The sequence below is a fragment of the Meleagris gallopavo genome, chromosome 16 (genome assembly GCF_905368555.1).
Source record: "Meleagris gallopavo chromosome 16, MGAL_WU_HG_1.1, whole genome shotgun sequence".
In the NCBI taxonomy this organism is placed as follows: Eukaryota; Metazoa; Chordata; class Aves; order Galliformes; family Phasianidae; genus Meleagris; species Meleagris gallopavo.
Window position 1 is genome coordinate 2085794 of NC_139419.1, and position 20554 is coordinate 2106347.

Sequence of the window (20554 nt, forward strand, 5' to 3'; positions counted from 1 at the left end):
GGGGACCTGATCCCGCTATAAATTATTTATTAAAAGGGGGGGAGAGGGAGGTGTGAAGGGAAGCACATACCACGTGACACAGCCCCAAGGGGCGGCCTGCCTCCAAGCGCGCACGGCGCGGCCGTAAAGCGTTTCCCGCCGTCGTAAAGCGTTGCCGAGTCCTTAGCAACGGCGCCGCGCTTCCGTATCGCCGGGGCAGCATGGCGGCGTGCGGGGCGGCCGAGCTGGCGCAGGCCCTGAGCCGGCCCCTGAGCTGTCTGCAGGGCCCCGAGTGCGGCCGGGCGGCTCGGCTGCGGGCTCTGGAGGCCATCCGGGCCGAGGTGCAGGAACGGCCTCTATCGTCGGAGGCGGCGCGGGAGGTTTTCGAGGCTCAGCTGGTGCGGCCGCTGGCGCGCTGCCTGGCGGGGGACGCGGCGGAGCGGTGCCGGGAGCTCGCCCTGCAGCTCCTCCTGCACGGCCTGAGCTGCTGCGAGCGGCCCGGAGAGGCGCTGCCCGTCCTGCTGCCCGTCCTGGCGCAGCGCCTCGGCGCCGAGCCGTGCGAGGAGCTGCGCCTCGGCCTGCTCCAGCTGCTGGGGCTGCTGCTGCGGCGCGGCGGGGCCGCCGTGGCCCCGTACCTGTCCGATGTGGTCGGCATCCTGCAGGCCGCTCTCCTCGACCACTACGCCGAGGTCAGGCGGGAGGCCTGCGGGTGCGCCGTGGCCTGCGCCCAGGCCGTGCCAGGTGGGGCTCGGGGGCGGCACGGGGGGAACCGCGGGGTGCCGTGAGATGCGGTGTCCCGGAGGGACCAGGCTGGGGCCGGGGCCTGCAGAGATGCAGCCAGCAGTGGGGAAGAGAAATACGTTGTGCACGGTCTCACAGGAGCACTTTGTCAGCCCCGAGGGGGATCCGGTGAAGAAGAACTGTAGCAGGGATATCTACTGGTGGATGCGGGTTGGGCATGAACCAGCACTGTGCCTCCCAGCCCAGAGAGCCAGCCGTACACTGGGCTGCATTGAAGGTGTGGTCGGCAGGGTGACAAGTGACCCTACCCCCCTGCTCTGTGCTGTGAGCCCTCACCTGGAGTATTGCATCCACATGGGAGTTCTCAGTGCAACACAGATATGAACCAGAGGAGGGCCATAAAAATGTCCTGTGGGATGGAACACGTCTCCTACAAGGACAGGCTGAGAAAGCTGGGGCTGTGCAGCATGGAAAAGGGAGAGCTCTGGGGAAACCTGAGAGCAGCCTTCAATATCTGAAGGGGCTGTAAGTAAGAAGGGAACAGACTCTTTACAAGGGTCTGTGTGATAGGACAAGGGGAAATGATTTCAAATTAAACAGGGCACATTTAGATTGGTTATAAGGAAAAAGTTTTTTTATGCTAAGGGCAGTGAGGTGTTGGTACAGGGTGCCCAGAATGGTGGCAGTGCTCCGTCCCTCCAGACACCCAAGCTTAGGGGACAGAATCTGAGCAGTGATGGAGCTGTGGTTTCCCTGCTCAATGCAGAGAAGTTGGCCTTGATGACCTTGAAGAGTGCCTTCCAACTCTTAAACAATTCTATGATTCCATGAGCAGTTACAGCGTGTGGGTGATGATGTTTCAGTGGAGGAGAAATGCTTGTGGGCTGGCATTCAGCTCCAATATAATGTGAACATCAGCTTGCTGCTCACAGTGCTGCAGAAATCACTCTGCTCAAAATGTGTCGCCCGTGTAGAGAATGAAGTACTTGAAGTTTCTGTCTCTCTCCTAACAGAGCACTTCCATATGCAGTCGGAATCTCTGATAAAGCCCTTAATGCAAACAATTTCACACCAGCACTACAGAGTTCGTGTGGATGTAATTCAGGCTACTGGAGCAGTGATACAGTTTGGAAATGGGAAGTCTGTGGATGATGTTCTGTCTCATCTGGCCCAACGGTTATTTGATGAGATTCCCAAGGTGTCAGTTTTCTTCTTTTTTGGGAGGGTCAGGGGCTGTTATTTTAAATCTAGCTTTCCATTTGTTTTTCCCCTTCATTTCCATTTGTTTTCAGCATATGGGTCTAGCTGTGGACTACCCAAAAGCAGATGGATGGCCTGTTCCACTGCTGTCTGGTTCTGCACACTGTTGTAGTGTGTAGGCACCTTAATGTTAAAGGAAGCCTCCAGTTCTGTCTAAATTCTTCTGGCAGATCTCTCCGGGATTTTGTTCTGTAGTTTTTTTAGATGCTTAACAAACACAGTTTGGGTCCCTTCGTAAGATGCAATTGCAGTAGTCCTTTAGGTAATCATAAGTAAAGTAATTTATTTTTTGAGTGGGTGCATCCAAGCTACTTAACTTTGGTTTCCGTTATAGTAAATGGATAAAATTGTCTTCTGGAGAAATGCTGGAAAAGTGCAAATTCAAAAGGAATGTACATTTCTCATGTTCTCAGAGAGATACAAAGCACAAGTGTGCTTGTGCAGTACTTCATCTAAGGCCGAGTCAGAGAGAGAACACAAGGGGGAGCACGGGGTCGTGCTGAGATGCTGCAAGTGAGGAGATCCTCTGCTCTTGTCATTATCACAGACTGTTCATGCACTAGATACCAAAAGCAATTTTTTATTCTTTCTATCTTTTGAAGTATTTACCTGACTTTTTAAAAATGAATTATTTTTTTGTTCCCTCATTTTTAATCCACACAGGTTCGTCAGGCTGTAACAACTGTCATTGGAGAATGGCTGTTGCACCTCCGGGACAGATACTCCTACTTTCACAAGTTGATCCCTCTGTTACTCAGCAGCATTACTGATGACATTCCTGAAAATATGTAAGCAGAACACTTCTGAATTTTTTTTTTTCTTCTTTTTCCCCTCCGCTTCCCTTCCTTTGTGTGGAATTATTTCTATGTTTATAGATAAACTATGTGGAAGAAAATCAAACATTTGAAAACCTACTCCTGATAGTGTAATCTCTGGTGACTTTTGTTTGTGTGAGGGATGGAGACGGTAAGAGAGGCAGAGCTGGGATTACCATCTAGAAGAAGTGACTTCTGTCCACTGAGTACATAAGCATCAGCTCTTCCCATTGCTTCCCATTCTTCCAAATGAATTCAAGAAGTCATAATTTCCAAAAGTCTCATTTTAAGATGTTTTCCTGTGGGGGGTCATGATTTTTATTTTATTTTGTACCTAGGACACTAGCTTGGACTTATTGGGAGAAGATAGGCTTGCAGTGGGAGAAGGAGAATGAAGAAGATCTGAAGGATAAGATGGATTTTAGTGTTCCACCATCTCATTATCCCAAAGAAGGTGAGTACTGCACAGAAAGTAGGGATTTTTCAGGTAGGTAATGCTGACGGGGATTGGCTTAGCACTGTTTTCTTTGGAGAACTTGCATTTAAAAAGGGGAAAAAAAGTGACCTGAGAGCAATTGCCTTTCTTTTCCCCCTTCCAAATAATATTTAACTCAGTGATTCCACAGAGCTTGCACAGAAGAGTCTTTCTGTTTGATGCTTCAGTTTAATTCTTTCAATGGCATTTGTGCTGTCAAAACAATTAAAAGGAAATCACAGAAGTTATTAGGCAGCATTTTCCGAAGTGGGCACTGTGCCATACTCATGTACGTTTCCTTCCTTTTCTTCTGTAAATATCTTAAAGCATAAACTTTAAACCACTTTGTAGTAAGAAATATATGTACATTTTCAAAGTGGCATGGAATTAAAATTTTGCAATATCTATTAAAGAAATACGACTTGCACATGTAAAATCCTCAGCAGCATTTGGAATATCTTCTTCCACACTGAAGCAGATTCCCAGAGCTCATCTTGGAGTCTCTAAAGTCTTCCGAGGCTTTTCCTTCCACATGGCTGTCGTTGTGTTGTGAATAATTTGTGGGTTTGTTTTCCCTCTCCAGTGACTCGACCAGGACTGGGGTGTCGGGAACTCGTGTCAAGGAACCTCTCCAAAGTCCTTCCAGCTCTCTGCCGTGATCTAACAGACTGGGTTGAAAGCACGAGAGTGAAAGCATCCCAGCTTCTGTATGTGTTACTGCTGCACGCAGAGGACCACATAACACAGCACATGGAGCTGCTTCTCAGAACTTTGTATCAAGCGTGCTTGGATGAAGAAAGCGAGGTGGTTAGGAATGTAAGTATCTGCTACATGCTTCGTGGAGACACTCTTTGTTGTGTGCCTGGGTGCGTTGTGTGAGGGATGGCAGTACCATGGGTCTCTGCAGCTTCCCCGTGACATCAGGATCAGCTTTTAATGGGTGTTAAAAATATGTATAAATTGTATTTAATTACTATGTTAAAATAAATGCATTCTTGTATTGTTGGTATGAAATAAAATGATTTAAGTACTGTTTAGTTTATATGCCAACTCCATGAAGCTTCAAAAATGATCTCCATAAAAATCATAAGCAGATTAAGTTGTAAAAGCCTTGTGGCAACAGATTCCATTCAGAAACATGTGCAGGTCATGCCCGTTCAGGTTCAATTGACCATCTCCCCCTGCTGCATAACCCACCTTGTTCCACGCCATACCTGCAGTCAGTGTCTGCATACTTAAAACTCCTAACCTTTTTGCAAGGAATAATTAGTATCATTTTTATCTAATAGTGTATCAGTTGTTGCTCTCAAGGCTTGGTTCAGTAATAAGGCAATAAAATTTATATCACTGAAAGGACTAGATGAATTTCTCAGAGGCCAGACAGGCAATACAAACTGTCTTTACAATATTTAGAGAAGATCTGTTCATTTTTCTACACAAGCAAGACAAAATACATATAATAAAAACATCACGTAATTTAATTCAAAGCTGCAAATGGTATTGCCTTGGGGAATTGGAAGAATATTTTCCACTCTCTGGATGCAAGTAGTCCAGCTGATGGTAAATAGAATGGATTTCCCAAATCAAGGTTTTGTTTTCATTCCCACTGTTGGTTTAGCCATATGCAGACTGAGAAATCCACGTCTGAAATGATTCTTCTTCAAGTCTTTGTTTTTCCTTTGCAGTTTCTTTTTGTTGGCTTTATACTCTGTCTCAATATCAGTTGCCGTTTCCCTCCCTTGATTTTTCCTGAATTGATTCAAATTTTAATTAGGTTCAATTGAACATACATGGCTAAATCACTAGAGTGGAAGTGACGTACATAAAGGGCTTTTGTGTTTGGGGAAATGAGCCGACTGCTGAATAAAGGAATTAGGAGGAAATGTTCCTGTTGCACAGTGTAAAGTGCGTCTGTGTAATGCACTGGTTGGGGTTAGGGATCAGTAAGGCCTGATGTGCTGGTGTGTCACGTAAGAACAGCATGCTTTGCAGGCAGAGATGGGATCAAAGCGCACAAGTGTCATGGGGAATGGATAGCAATTTCAGCCCTTTCTGCTAAAGAAGAGATTGCAAGCAGTGAGAGCTCCATGGCAGTGCTTCCACAGTAAGCCAAATCAGTCACATCACTGCCAAAATACAGTACAATAGCAAAAAATCCCATTGATGTATTTATTGTTGATGCTTTGAATGAGTGGGTGCACGGAGAGCACGTGCCTGAGAACAGCATTTGGAGAAAGACTTGAAACCAGTAAATCTGCAACATCTGGTTATTTTGAGCTGTAGACTTAATTACACTGCAAGCTGTACACTTCATTTCTGTACATTACTTTCACATGGAAGTTTGAGGCCAAGAAGGGCGCTTGCATGCCTTATTATGTGTTTACTGAACACATGTCAAGACAATTTCTTCACACGTATAACAATTCCTGAGCGAATGGAAAAAGGCCTACAAGGCAACTGCTGCAGCATTTAAAGTAACAGCTGGAATCATAAAAAGAAAAATCCCGATGATATATTGAATGGTCTTTGTGTTTCCAGAAGAATTCTCTATAGCTATTGTTCTTTTTTTTCCAGTGTGTGAAGGCAGCAGAATTGATTGGAACGTTTGTCAGTCCTAAAGTGTCTTTGAAATTAATCACATCAGCCTTTGAAATAACACCTAAGCCATCTTGTTTAATGGTTCTTGCTGCAGTGATTCGAGGTAGCCCAAAAGAAATCTTGCAGCCTCATTTGAGCGATCTTGGCGCCACGCTGTCACAGGCTGGAGTTTGTCAGCAATCTGAGGAGGTAAGGATCTTAGGGAAACGTGGCACTTCCAAGCTTTGGACCAGTGCTTCTTGAACACACTTTTTCATTTGTTCTCCTTAAGTCCTCCCTTACCTTTCCTGTGCACACCCAGCCCACTCTGTCTCAGGATGTATCTGTAGACATGTCTGAGACTGACAGGAGTTTACCAAGACTCGTTCTTCTCCTAGTTGTGGTCTCCCGATCAAACCATTCCCAAAAAACTGCTGGCAATCCATCCTCTTAGCAGACGTGGATTCAAGTTCCAGAGCTGATGTAGGATGCTTCATACTGTGGGAGAAAAATGGAGAGATGTGAGGAGGAAAGAAGAGGCTGTTCAGAATGCACTGTACAAACAGCATTCTCCATTGGCCAATCCAGAGCCAGAATTCAACCCATGCTTTGAAATTCCTTGTGTTCACAGTCCAAACAATAGTATGTGTTTTAATCATTAGCAGTGGACAGCTTTCCACAGTCCATAGAGACTGGCATGTTGGCTTCCCAGGAAGGATTCCCTTTTCGTGTCATTTCTTATTTTTGTTTTGTATTAATTTGTATACTGTTTTCCATTTTAAAAAGAAGATAGCAGTATTCTGCTTACCTGTACATTTAAGAGCATGTTCTGTATTCTGTTCAGCTTGGTTGCTTCTCATTAAGTTAGATTCTAGCAAGGAGGCCTTTATAAATTAGAAATCTCTTCTCAAATGGACCTTTACTAATGGCTGAGCCATTCTGCCATCTGAAGAATATTCATCATGCCTATATAAGGAGGGGAGAGCTTCTCTTCAGTGTGCAATGGAGAATGAATTCTAGGATTATAATTATTATTTTCATCTTACTCTTCTTTTTTTTTCTCCTCCACACTTGCCCAGATGCGGAAATAGATCTGTGAGGAATCCTCACCACCTTCCCCACAAATGCAGTCCTGTCCTTTCATTGCAGCACAAGTTTCTTAGGCTTTTGGCCTTAAGATGGCCAAAAAAGACTGCTCTGTTGCCGTCAGAAAATTCTGTCTTCATGAGATTCAAAAGTCCCTTTACAAAAGTTATTCATGTGTGTAGACTGAATCTGGCATAATTATCTTTCTGGGCCAATGTAAGATATACATGTGGAGTTATTCTAGGTTTCTTCCCTAATGGAATATACACCAGTGATGCAGAGAATTAACCTTAATCTCCGTGAAGCCTGGGATGATTAGGAACTCACATAACTGGAAGCACTATAACCTGATTGTTCAAATAGCAATTCCCCCAGGTGTATCTGCAGAATTGCTAGGAGGCCTTACACTCAGCACTTCCAGGCAGCGCTGTACAGAAGACGCATTCATCTGAGTCGAAGCATTCGGTGGAATTGTGAAATTGTTCTAACCTATGGTTTGAAAACAATCTGTCTCTAAAATAGAGAGCAAATGCTGCATAGACATTGTTTAGCTAAGGATTGACTGTGTCCATGAGATTAATAACATGGATAGCTAAACTATTTCTAGACTTGATTTATTTTTGGTAATAAATTTATAACAATGGCCCCTTCTGTTAGTTGAATGTAGTCTGACAGCTTCGTGGAATATCAAGTGCACTTTATCATAGAAGTTACTGCAAGCTAACTGACAAGAATATTGACTTCCATTGACATCAGTTGGATCAAGATAACAGGCATTATATTGCAGTGAACGAGATAAATTGGCAAAGATAAAAGCAGATACTCGGGTTTTCTTGTTTTATGCATTTAACCATTACTGTTCAGTTGAAATAGTCAGACGTGGAATAATATTTGAAAAAGTTATAAGAAATGTTATTAATTAACAAATTGCACTTCAGAATGAGAAAGTGCTACCTGTAAGCACAGCAAAATGCTTTGATGTTTTTATTTGCAATGGAGCAATTGTGTTAAGAGCAGGATCATTTATTTTGTTGCCAGGACAAGGCAGGAAGATTATGTTGTGTTCTGTAGAAAGTAGAATGTAGGTCACCAAGAGAACTAGCATCGAATGATCGATGTGACTAATTTAGAAGACTATACAGCACTCAGATTTTATTATTATCACTTCTCTTATCTCGCTCTTAAAGATAATATTTTCTAATGAAGATAATAAATATATGCTTTTATTTAATAAAAGGTCCTTTACATGGAGCAATTGCTTTGTTGTGTACAAGCATTGATCGAAGTATGCCAGGAAGACTGCCAAGAAATTTGCTTGCAGCTCATGAAAGTTTTGGTGACAGTGATGGCAATACCAAGTTCTCAGCACCTTAAAGAGAAGGTAAGATACAAACTGTTTTAGTGTGCTGTATTTCCTTCTTTTAATGTTGATAAAGTGCTTTGTCTAAACAGAGCCATAATTTTTTATGTGGCTGTTAGATTTTAAACCATAGAAATCCTTCACTAAGAGTTCCTTCACAAAATTGGTACACTCTGAAATTATTTGCTATTGCCTGACCTTAACTCTGCTCTGTTGTGCATCTCTTCCCGACTCTTAATGACAACCAAGAGAACCTCTACATGGGATAAATTCTTTTTTAGTGTTTGAGATTATGTGGAGTGAAAGCAGGACTAGCATTATTATTATTATTATTAATTATTATAATAGTAATAATAATGAAATCCATTTTTTTTTTCTCTTTAAACACACATCTGACTGATTTTACAGTAGTTGAACTTTTTACCCCTGACCAGAACTAAAAGCTTAAATGTTATTGCAGGAATGCTTTAAAGTGAAGGGCATCTGTAGATGCCCTGATAATAGATGAGCTTTTGGGCTACACATTTTCTCACCCCCTTATTCTTCTCTTCCTCTTAGTTCCCTGAGCTAAATAAATCAGCAAGCCTTCCTCAAGTAGTATAATCATGACCCATCCAAGTTGTCTTTCTTCGAATGTGCTTCTTAAATGTGATGGCTATTCTACTGCCTTTGCTCTTGCTCCCAGGCATGCTATTCCAGAGGCCTGTGCACCATCAGTATTTATGGCCCCCAGCTGACAGGCTGCCTCCAATGAGGCACACACTTAGAAAACTGCTCTGAAAGAGGTAAAACAGAACAAGTATTAAAAATATTTTGTAGGACAAAGAGGTACAGCATAAAGATCTGTCTCGTGGAGAGCCAGTGTGAGAGCAGCATTTATTTAATTTCATTTATTGGCCTTGTGGTTTTTGTATTTGTTTTTTTAACAGAATATCTGTCCAAGTAAACCTCAGACAGATTGATCTGATGTGTTTTCCAGTATCTTGTCTGTTTAGCCCTTAAGTGGTCTGTAAAGTTAGCAATGTGAATTCATCTTCCTGCAAAGGAAGCCGTTTCATGGAGGTAAATCCTGGTTTTCATCAACAAAAAAGTTAATCTCTCAAGATTATTAAAGGTTTAGGATGTTCCTGCAGTTACAGTTGACTTTTAAAGCTGACAGGACTTTGAATGAGAATCTTTTTTCTCATTAGCCTTTATTTCAGCTACACAAATAGAGTATCTGGCGACAAGCTTACATAATTGCAATGTATAACTTTGTCACCAAAGCTTGCTGCTTTTTGCTTTTCTCCCCTGTTGCTATTCTTGCATTCAGGGTCAAAAGATTTTGAGAGTAAAAAGAATGATTCAAAGATTTGCATTATAGAATTTCAGTTCAGACTTGAAGATAAGGAGACAGCAGAGCAGAGTGACAGTGGAGGCTGCAGCTGATGTGACTGATGGGCATCTGTGCTCTTCCAGCTTGCTGATTCTTGGCCCTTTGGCTTTGCAGCCATCAGTGTTTCTAGTTGCGTGGGGCTAAGGGAAGAGATCAGGACCACCAACTGAGCACTGAGGAACTGCGATGAGGGGTATGGTTTACAGCCCCCAATAGACTGAAGCTAAATCAGATGTTACAGTCAGTCAGGCATGTTTTGAGCTTGTCAGTGCTGTAACTGGTGACCTAAAGGTAAGGCTTTGTTTTGTTACCAGTATCCTATGCTGTCTCAGTTCTTCTCTGAGCATGTGTTGATTACTGGTGTAAAGATAACACATTGTTAAACTTGCTAGCTTTCAAATATATGAAAGAAAATCACCCTTGCTATTCTTTTTATTGACTACGAGACACTTCTGAATGAGAAGATGCACAGCAATCTGTTGGCATATTTGATTTCTCTCCAATTTTTGCAATTGTACATGTGAAACTAGTTAATAGTTTATTTTAAATCACCTCTGAAAGAAGCATTGTTTTGTGCCTCCTTTGTTTAATAAAGAACAAAAGGTGTTGTGGATGGGGGGGTAATGGAGAATGGTTTCTCTCTTGACACATTCTGTCATATAACATCTTTCAATTGATTTGCAGATAAATGAGTATTTTACATTCAGGTTATTCTGTTTTGACTGGCTCACAGAATGCTTCCAGAAAGAAAAATTCACTGTGCTTGAGGCAGGCAAAGCTGCTTTATGAATAACCTTTGTTCCTAGCAAATCCGGATTGACTGACTTATTTTAAAAATCTCATTTATTTTCTCCACATCTGGTTCTTCCATAATAACACCTTTGTCTGGCAAGCTATTAGCCAGCAATACTCCAGTGGTCCTTGACATGTTTTAGCTGACACGTGTGGTGGAGTTCAATTCAAAAACAGTAGAGATATGGCTGTGATGTGCAGCCCTGCTGCACCTCTTAAAGTCCAATGGTGTCACTCACAGATCTCTGCTCCGGCATTCCCTGCTGGAACTGATGGCCGTGCTGAGGATGTGCTGTTCCTTACTGGGATTCCCAACCATGCCTGGCTCCTCGTTCTTGGCTCACTGTCTGCTGAAATCAGTAGTGCTGCAGGCAGTGCTTTCAGCACGCTCCTCATCTGCCTGCAAGAATTTCTATACGGCTTTTTGCCTCATTGAAGTTTGAAAGGGGAAAAAGCAAAACATAAGAGCAGGAGGAGAGGAGGGAATTCCTTGCCCTGTCTGGGCAGTAGTGGCAGTAGTTTTGGTAGCTGCCATGGGCCTGGATGTCTGTGTGGGAAATTGCCTTTACGTAGATGTTTAAAGCATTGCTAAGTCGAGAGAAAATCACTGCATTGCTCAAATTAATATGAATGGTTTCGTGGCTTGGTTGGGTTTTGGATAGGTTTTCAAATGGATCAGAGATGCTTTAATTTTGGTCCTGCACTGCTGTGTTCCTTACAATTTTGCTCTGAGATCAGGACAAATATTTGTTTTAAATAGTGTGGGAATCCCTTCCCTTTCCTGTGGTGTAACAGAGAGTTTCAATGATTGACCTGTTTTTCAAACAGCACTCCAGTTAAGATGAAGTATCTCACCTCTCCTTTCTTAACAGGCGGAAGAAACAATGTGTTCATTAGCTGAAGTGCAGCAGTTGGATGGCTTTCTTTACCTCTACAGACAGCATATCCTTCAGCTTCTGGAATGGGTCTCAGTGTCACACGACAGTTGGACCTGCTATTCTCCAGAAATATTGCAGTTTGATGTCATTGCAACTCATTCAGGTAAGACTTATTTAGTGCTGTGATAGCCCATCCAGTTCTCAAAAATGGAATGATAAAGTAACGATCTCGGTAGCCTGCAGACACTTGGTATTCTATAATGAATAATGTAGCATTCAGAAGCTCTGCAAGAACGATGAAAAGCAAAAATGAAAATGTTCAGGCAGCTCCAATTCCAAAAGGACCCATCAGCTGCAAGGAGCCTCTGTCATCTGAAATCTGGGAAGAAAACTCTAACCCCAGTGTGGTGTTGGAAAGCAGCCTTCCTTTATTCCTCACAGCACATATCAGGCGACTTGATAAATCAAGCACGCGCTCTCAGACTTCAAGGCTTACGTACTTTTCTTATTTGTGGAATGAACAAGAAGTTTTTTCACTGCAAGCACTGAGAAGCCAACTTCCCTGCATGCTTGCATTCCCCTTCCCATGACTGAGGAACTCCTAGACAGTCGTCTGGCTTCTCCTTAGTGGCAAATAAATCATAAAATGTCTGGGCAGACGTTTTGACTTGCCCCCCACGCTGGTTATGTGCTGCTGTCTGGGTTTTCTGTCTAACACGGCAGCTCCTAGGGCTAATCTGCTTGTTTGTTTGTTTTTCTTTTTCTCTCTTATCATTCCCACACAGAATGCTGCTTTTTAGTCAGTGTAATCAGGCTTACTCATTTCCAATGTCTCAGTTTTTGCTGCTTTTCAGGAATGTGTGCTTACTCTGAAACTAGCAGAGTAGATTATTTTGTTTATTTCCCATCTGTTGGATTTGGTGTTATCAGTATGATATAATAAGTGTCCTAAGAATGCCCCAAAACTCACATGAAGCAATATATCTCAAATAAATGTTAAGAAAATAAAGACCTACTTGTCGACATGGAAATTTAGCAAACTGCAGCTTAACATTCACCCCGTATTGCCTAAGTCTAGACGTTGGAGATTTATTTTATTTTTAATTAATCATTACATTTCCAGATACTACTAAATGCTATTGAACTTGTTTTGGAATGGTGAACACTTCAGTCTCTGCGTTTCACGTGTGAAAAACGTTCTGGTCACCGGAAAGGCCCAGGTGTTGTGTCTCTTCCTGTGCAGGTTCTGAGTGATGGGACTTGAGTGGAGTGTGTATCACAAGAAAGTGAAGCTGGAGAAGTTTCTAGGGGAAGGTAGTTCATAGCAAGCAGCATTCCACAGCAAGCAGCTCACAGAATAGAGCAAGTCAGTGGTCCAAGTGTCTTCCTCTTAAAAACCATGCAGATATGAATCATTGTCTAGGAGAAGGGCAGCACCTTCCTCCGACCAAATCACTTCTTCCCACGTTGGGGCTTATTTCTTAGCTTCTTGGTTAGTGATAAAAAAGAGTTCATCAGAGGAGATGAAAACGTTAATAGTTTAGAGCATGAATTTGGAAAATATTTTTGCTTCAAATAATAGCTTGTAAGAATTCACTGCATTTTAGATTCTCTTGTCAAATGCAAAGGAGCATTATTTAAACATGGAGAAATAATATGGCTGCAGTAATTTTATTACACAAGTTTTGAGGCTGACCCTTTCAAACCTGGCCTTTCCTGTGAGTGCAAAGTTAAATGCTGTTTTAGCATCACGCATATTACACATTTTAAAGTGCTTGTATATGAAACATCTGAATAGAAATTAACTGTATTCTTATGTGCTCACTTTCTAGGTCCTGTCATAGGTGAAGCTCTCCATGACTTTATTCTCGTTCTGAAGACGTGTCTGCAGCCAAACAAAGATCCCCAGATGCGCTTAAAACTTTTCACTGTTTTGTCAGAGTTGCTCCAGAAAGCCAATGAGACCATCAATTCCCAGGGGTAAGCAGAGCTCTGATTTTTGTTTTTTGTTTTTTGTAGAACTATGTATCATTATATGCATAGGCTACATAGAATCGTAGAATTGCTCAGGTTGGAAAAGACCTCAAAGATCACCAAGTCCAACCACAACCCAACCATACTAGCCTAACTCTAACAACCCTTCACTAAATCATGTCTCTGAGCACCAATAGCACAAGCACTGTATGTCCTCTCATGGAATTGGCTCATATTTAACATCAAGTTACAAGCATTTATAACAGTAAGACTTGAAAGTAGAGAGAAGGAGGATTTACTTGCATTTGAGGCAGCAAGAAGTACATCTTAATGGTGATGAGAATATGGTGAAATAACAGTAATTCCTTGTTACAAAATCACGTTCATTGCTGGCGGTGATTTGTTTAGCTGCACAACAGTTTATATAGGAAGGGTTTCATTATTATACCAACCACAGTTGTATGATCATCAAATTTTGTTTGAATCTGACATTATTGTGTCAGAGAGCTGCCAGCTATTGCTTTCCCAATTCTGTTTCAAAGTGATAGAACAAATATTCTCCCAAACAGCACAGAGTTATGGTTAACGTGATGCTGATGGAACTTACCTCTGCTCTGGAACTGCTTGGAACTAAAAGGAAATTTGGAATGATACTGATCATCAACGATACTTTTTTCTAGCAAATTTTCTAATTGGGAATTATGAACTCTGAGAAATGTATTTAAAATAGTAAATCAAAGGTTTTTGATGAATTTCTATGTGTTTATTGGGACTACAGATTTCTTGTTATTACTGAGCCTTATGTGCCACCTGCTGGACATGAGGCACAGATCGATGCCTCGTGCACTGCTCCGTTCTGTGGTGAGCAGGCAGCAGCCAGGTGTGTGGGCTCCCACCGTGCAGGTGTGTGTGCAGTGGGTGGCAGAGGTCTGGCAGCACCCAGTTGCATTTCTGTGACAAGGTTTCGTGCAGCAGGGAGGGGTACTGTTCTGTGGTCTGTGTGCTGTGCAGCTCCCAGCTGCTGTGTGAGGCATGGGGATGAAGTGGACAACCAGAGCCTCTGTTATCCACTTACAGAGCAGGCAGATGAGGCTTCTCCACCAGTGGAAAGCTACGTATTTGGGGTCTCCCTGCAGTGTCACAGTTCTGGTCTCAGCAATCGCATTCATACTTTTCACACTGTGAATTCTTTTTATTGGGCAGTCTCAAAAGGCCTCGCAGATATTAATGAATCCTATCAGCACTCACGTGGAGTGTGATCTCAGCCTTGCAGGCTGAGAAAATGAGACAGAGGGAAGGTAAGCAGAGCACCCAGATAACAGTGAGTCATGGGCATCATCTAGAGTGGGAGGAAGTCTGGCCTCTCCTTTCTGTGCATGTTTGGTATTTGCTTACATATTACCTCAAAAAATTAAGTTATGAAGGGCTTATCACATATGTTATAATCATGTTTACAAGATTTTTTTTTTTTTTTACAGAATCTTTTTTTCCCCTTTTCTGCCTGTGTTTCTATGGCAGAAAATTCTCTTTTGCATCCTGTCAGTCTCTTTACCACTTCCTCATGAGCCTTTATTTTGCTTTCTTATTTTTGGCTGCAGGCTGTTCCCTAGCTACCTGGAGATTGTGATAAAAGACATCCTGGCTCCTAATCTGCAGTGGCATGCTGGGAGGACAGCAGCTGCCATCCGCACCACAGCTGTGTCATGCCTTTGGGCCCTTATTCACTGCCAGATGCTTGCACCAGAAGAGGTAAATTCTCTCTTTTTCATCAAATGTACTCTGAAATCTTGCACAGGAAAACAAAATAAATGTAAAGAAGAAAAAAAGATCCTTCTTGTTTGTAATGTTTTCAAATGGACGCGTAGGTTTCATAATTAATTTAATTGCAACGGAGTGGTAACAAGTGAAATGATTAGCAGTGAGGGTATGATGGGTCCTGGTAGCAGAGCCAGGGCCTGCTCTGTGCTGGGTTCTGCTCACCACCACGAAATGCTGCAGGGCTTCGTCCTGGCACAACAGCAGTGCTGACACAGAGCACTGTGAGCATCATCAGTGCAGTGCTGACATGGCTGGGACTGGAGCTGCTTCACGTGGCAGTGACAGCTTGTTTGGTTGCCTTGGAGCCCATGGGGCTGTTTGGGAAAATCATCTAAAGGACTTCTGGAAAGGGCAGGAGGAGCTGAGATGGAACCTGAGGGGTATCTATGGAAACTGATGCAGAGAGCTGGCAGGGAGTATCCTTAAAGAAATGCGAGGTGCCATAGTGATGGAGGATCAGTGGAATCAGAGGAGGGTTGAAGCTTGTCTGCTCACAAAAATGGTGCTTGAAAATGGTGCATTGGGAACATGCTCAATGTTATTCAACATTTACAGTCTCAATAACAGATCTTAATCGAACAAAGGGCTTAAGCACCTGTGAGGTATCAGAGGCTGCTGTTGTGTTCAAATGCTTTTCTCAATCGATGGGCGACGTCGATGCCCTTTTGCATCAACACACAGAAAATGTACGCGTTGAAGACAAATAATGAATCAGTGTTACGTTAAAATGGTCTTTATTTTAAAACTTCCTTTTAGAATAAGAGCACCATCTACTGGTACCTCAATTGCCTCAGCTCCAAATTATTGAAAGTTTTGCCAGGATTTATATTTTGTTTGTTTGTTTTTTAATAAAAAGGCAGGTAAGTCTAAAGCTTTAATCAGCTTCAGAAAACTCATATGCACATGTACTGAGTGCTCATGAACTGTGTGGTATATTGGTAGGTTTTTTTTTCCCAAGCTTACTTCCAGGCAAAAATGGAGCTGTGTAACTTCAGGACGTATAGGTATATTAGGTATAATTATTTATTTTTTTTAATTGAGCAAGCCAGGATCTTCAGACCAAATAATAACTTATGTAAGCAATGAGTATAGCTCTTTAAACTGACCGAAAAGCTATTGTTCTTCTATGCTTTCCTCATTAATCCTAGATCTTAAAAGTCAAGGATGTGTTAATGCCCCAAATTATTGCTGCCTTGGACGAGGACTCTAAAATCAGTCGGCTGATGGGTTGCCGCATTGTTGGTGGTATTTTAAAAGTCTGTGGGAGGCAAATGGATGAAATCCAGCTTGGCAAGACTTACCCTGGTACGTATAAGAGTTAGGGGGTTGGGGGAGATGTGTCTGTACTGTATAGTTACAATTGCTTTTCCCTGAGACTTTCTAGTAGTTTTGTTTGTAACACTGAGGGCGTTGTTGAGCATAGGTGCAGTCACTGTGCAGGCTGTCTGCTTCACCTGCAGGCTCACTGTGGCTGCTAGCAATGCAAGCACTAACACAGACTGGGGAATGCCAAGTCTGCGTGATATCACTGATGTGTGATGGCTTTAATCCTACGTAGAAAGCAAAAAAAAAGCCTTTACACAGTTTGAATTCCAAATAGGGGTAGATTTTATGCTGACTTCTTATTTTATTCCCATAAATATGTTCTGGTGCTCTTTCTGTATCCTCTGATCCGGTATATTTTAACTATTCAGATACTTATTCCATAAAATAATTCTGTAGATATTAAGGAACTGGAAAAAGAGTTGTACAAAACCCTATGGTTAGCAACAGTTTTGTCTGTGAGAGCCCCTTTAACGTCCTGAAGACGTAACCCTAAACTGTTAGGTGAGACTACGTGAAGTGTGTGAAGTACAGGTATGCATTTTAAAGAATCAAAGTGCTGCACACCTCACTAAGTGTTGCTGAGCATGAATCCAGCAGCACCTGCTTCTTGTGAGGCCCTGCTCTGTTAGCTTTTCAGCTGCAGGCTTTCGTGTCACAGAGGTGTTGTGCTGCAGATAAGTTGATGTCATTTTCAGATGCCCTCCCTCCCAGCTGAGTGGAACTGAGCGTTAAGTGTTCTTGATGTTGTTGTGCCTTACACCACTAGATGGAACTTCAGTCAGTGTTATTGTCTGCAAGGCTTACCAGAGGTTCATCTGCATTGCTTCTTTCTTTAGACTGTATGAAATAATGTTCTAACTATAGTGAAAGCAGAGCAGCAATGCATTATATAAATGGTAGTCGCATTGTTCTCCCTGCAGTGTTTGAGAGTGCCAAGAGCAAACTGTGTCACTGTGCCATAAATAGACCTGAATATGTAGCAGGTTGTTGTTCGGGACTTGTTGGCTTGATTTGGTTTGGAAAGGAAAAAAAGAAGCTACAAATCTACAGTGCTGTACTGTGAAATAGAGCTGTTTTCTGCAATGCCTACTGGGGTGATGTTGTACTGCTAAACAATTCGTCAGGAGAAGTACAATCTATGCTATGTGACAGGGTTTGTGTTCTCAGAAATGTAAACAAATAAATCTGCCCTTCCCAAACTGAGTGTCTTAATGACTGTTTTGTACACAGTACTGCAGAAATCCTAACAACAAACGTCTTTATTTTGGTGAGATGTATAAACAGACCATCAGCAAAGCACATCTTTGCATCTTGCTTATTCAAGTAGTCTGTGATGCATCTGTTCACTGAAAATGCAATGTTTTACAGGAATACTGTGCTTTACAGAGTACAGAAGTACTATTTCTGCAGTTAATTAATAGACATTCATAGTGCTACGTAGGTCGAGTGTTAGAGAATAATTCCAGTGGTTACAAAATAGATTTATGCTTTGAAACAAAAAAGGGAAAGATAACTTCTCTGTTGATGGTGCCCTTTGGTTACATATGTGTTCCTTTTCAGAGGTTTTAAAGCGTCTGGATGATGCATCACCTGATGTACGACTGACCGCAGCTCACACCTTAACTGACTGGTTTAAATGCTTGAAGGACAGCGATGTGAAATCTGCAATGAAAAGTCACATCGAGTTTCTGTACCAAGAGCTGTTGATACACCTGGATGACCAAGATCCAGATACCCAAAATGCAGTCCTAGGTAAGACTTTCGGTCATTTGTATTTTTAACAATACTTTTAAAAAAATGTTCTCAAGTGTTCCATGAAAATAGTATTGATAAGGAGAGAGTGCTCTGAGTGGGCTGGTGTCACTGGGAGCTTTCCTTTGGGTTTTGGTGACAGGGAGCTGAGACCTTTCACCTGCATGCAGAATGTAATGCTTCATCTAGCGTTCACCAGGGTGGGAATCTCAGCATATCTGATGCATCAGAACTCTGTGCAGACAGTAAACGGGACATGGAACGTAGGCAGCAACCACTGCAGGATGTGACCATATCCCAACTTGCTATACAGATTCTGTGGAATTGATTGGTGTGTGACTCAGTGTTCAAGCATATCAATGCCAAGATACAGACCTCAGCAAATGAAAGGGCAGTCAGCAGCATGACTGCTCAACGTGTACAACAGCCCCCAGGTTAGGCTGCAGCTACTCTGGGGGAACGTGAATAGAAAAACACAAAGCAACTAATGATTTTCATACCATATTTTTGTTTTACAGAAGTACTAAAAGAAGGAAGCATTTTGTATCCCGAACTGCTTGTGAGAGAAGTTGAAGTTGCTATAGATAAGCACCGAACACCAGTCTACTGTAAACAACTACTGCATCACATTCAGACCACCAGAGAACCAGCTTTATGAATCAGTTCTGCAGGTCTTTTTAGTGAGCTGCATTTGGAATCTGTCTGATACGGATTGCTTTCATGTTTCATTTGCTCAAGGTAGGCTGAGCAATAAATAGATTTTTTTTTCTCTAGAAGTTCAATATTAGCTCATTTATAACTCAGGTTGGCACAAGTCTACATTCTTTGCCATGTGAGCAGTTCTTTGTATTTACTAGCAATAAAACAGTGTTTTAATTCTCTTTGCACTGGAAGCTTTCTAGATAAAAGGTTTAAAAGAGGAATATTTTTCAAGAATTTGACACCGTTTCTATTTGAGGGAGATCATTTATTTTAAAAAGTAATAACCTAATGTCTAATATATTTATGTTGTTCAGTGAGGATTCAGTCTTCCAAGGAGTATTTCAGACTGTGGCTGATATTCAGGCTTTGCAGTCACATCGGTGAGGCTCAGTTTTACCAGAAATAGAGACAGCCAAACTTGTGTTGCATAATGCAGCAGAATTTTCGTGATGTTTTGAGTGCTCGTTATGCTGCAATAACAGGGACATATTCTGAGTAGGTGTCACCAAAGGGGTGTTTTGCATTGTCATTGTATTATGCTTTGTGACTGAGAATAAAGCTGACATTTTTTAAATTAAGGGTTGGGTGTGGAAAAAAAAGTCCTTTTTGTCATTTAGACTATCAGTATTTATGTTGCATTAATTAAATATGCAGTACCTGCACCTTTATGTTGATACTGTAGTGCCTTGGAGGGCAAGCAATATTTACATCCTACTTGGAAGTGAAATTCTCCAATATTAGGTGAAAGTTTTTTGCTGGATATTTTGTGTTTTTGATTTTAAGACCGTTGTAGTGTATAAGATTTAGGTTTGGGGTGTTTGGTGGTTGTTTTTTTTTCATGTTCTCAGCTATGGAATGAAGTGAGCTCTAGTCATTGTGGATAGTGTGCCATTTATTGCACACACAAAAAAGTTGTGGAAAATCAGTTCCTCATGTATTTTAAATTACTTGTTCTTTAGGCAAAAATGGTTTTTATCTTCTATCTCCCAAATGCCCTGGCTTTGTATCAAGCCTGAAAATAAGCTTTGCAAGTTTTGGCAATGCTCCTTATGCTATAGGAAGTCCTCCTGTTTGCTTATCTTTCCGAGCAAATTGTATTTTTTCAATTTCAACTTAGGATGTAGTTGGTAACCAAACTGCTTTCGTACCTACCTGCATTCTCAAAAAACATTTGAGAGAGAACAGATAGAGAAAGCAGACCCTACTCCTCTTCTACAAGCAAAATTAGGCAAGTCATGGCTTCTCCTCTGCCAAAACTGTGCTGTTTTGAAGATGCTATCAGAAGGGACAATAACACTAAGGATACAGAGTATAGGAATAATTTCTTCGTGATCCAAAAGCTCTTTGGCATTTCTGCAGAATAGAATGCACATTTTAAATTGTATGTATGGTCTTCAAGGTGTTCTTTTCATGAAAAGCCAAATTATATTCCTGTACTGAGTGCTGTTCTAGTTGTCTAACAACTGTTAGAAGTATGTAGCTCAGCGTAACTAGAGGGTTGGCTCAATTTCCCAGAAGGTACAATAAAAAAAAATCACTAGAAAACATTGCATGGAATGAAGAGATTGTGGAGTCTCCACCTTTGGGGAAATTCAAAACCTGACTTAAGACAGTCCTGGGTGACCTGTTCCAGCTGCCCCCACC

The 20554-nt window shown here is 41.9% G+C and overlaps 1 protein-coding gene across 1 annotated transcript; it reads left to right on the forward strand.

Moving 5' to 3' along the window:
* Positions 1–143: 143 nt before the first annotated feature.
* DNAAF5 (dynein axonemal assembly factor 5) lies at positions 144–19488 on the forward strand. The gene is made up of 13 exons (XM_085238041.1): positions 144–720; positions 1734–1918; positions 2644–2768; positions 3134–3249; positions 3854–4086; positions 5845–6057; positions 8171–8314; positions 11333–11501; positions 13171–13318; positions 14911–15061; positions 16279–16435; positions 18017–18208; positions 18727–19488. Exons 1-13 carry the CDS (start codon positions 201–203, stop codon positions 18864–18866), a joined length of 2493 nt encoding a protein of 830 aa, XP_085094167.1. The 5' UTR covers positions 144–200; the 3' UTR covers positions 18867–19488.
* Positions 19489–20554: the final 1066 nt, after the last annotated feature.

Excerpts from the sequence above, each read along its gene's own strand:
- DNAAF5 (XM_085238041.1), top strand. The coding sequence starts at position 201 with ATGGCGGCGTGCGGGGCGGCCGAGCTGGCGCAGGCCCTGAGCCGGCCC. Across the intron at positions 2,769-3,133 it reads GATGACATTCCTGAAAATAT|GACACTAGCTTGGACTTATT; the intron begins GTAAGCAGAACA and ends TTTTGTACCTAG. Across the intron at positions 15,062-16,278 it reads AGATGCTTGCACCAGAAGAG|ATCTTAAAAGTCAAGGATGT; the intron begins GTAAATTCTCTC and ends CATTAATCCTAG.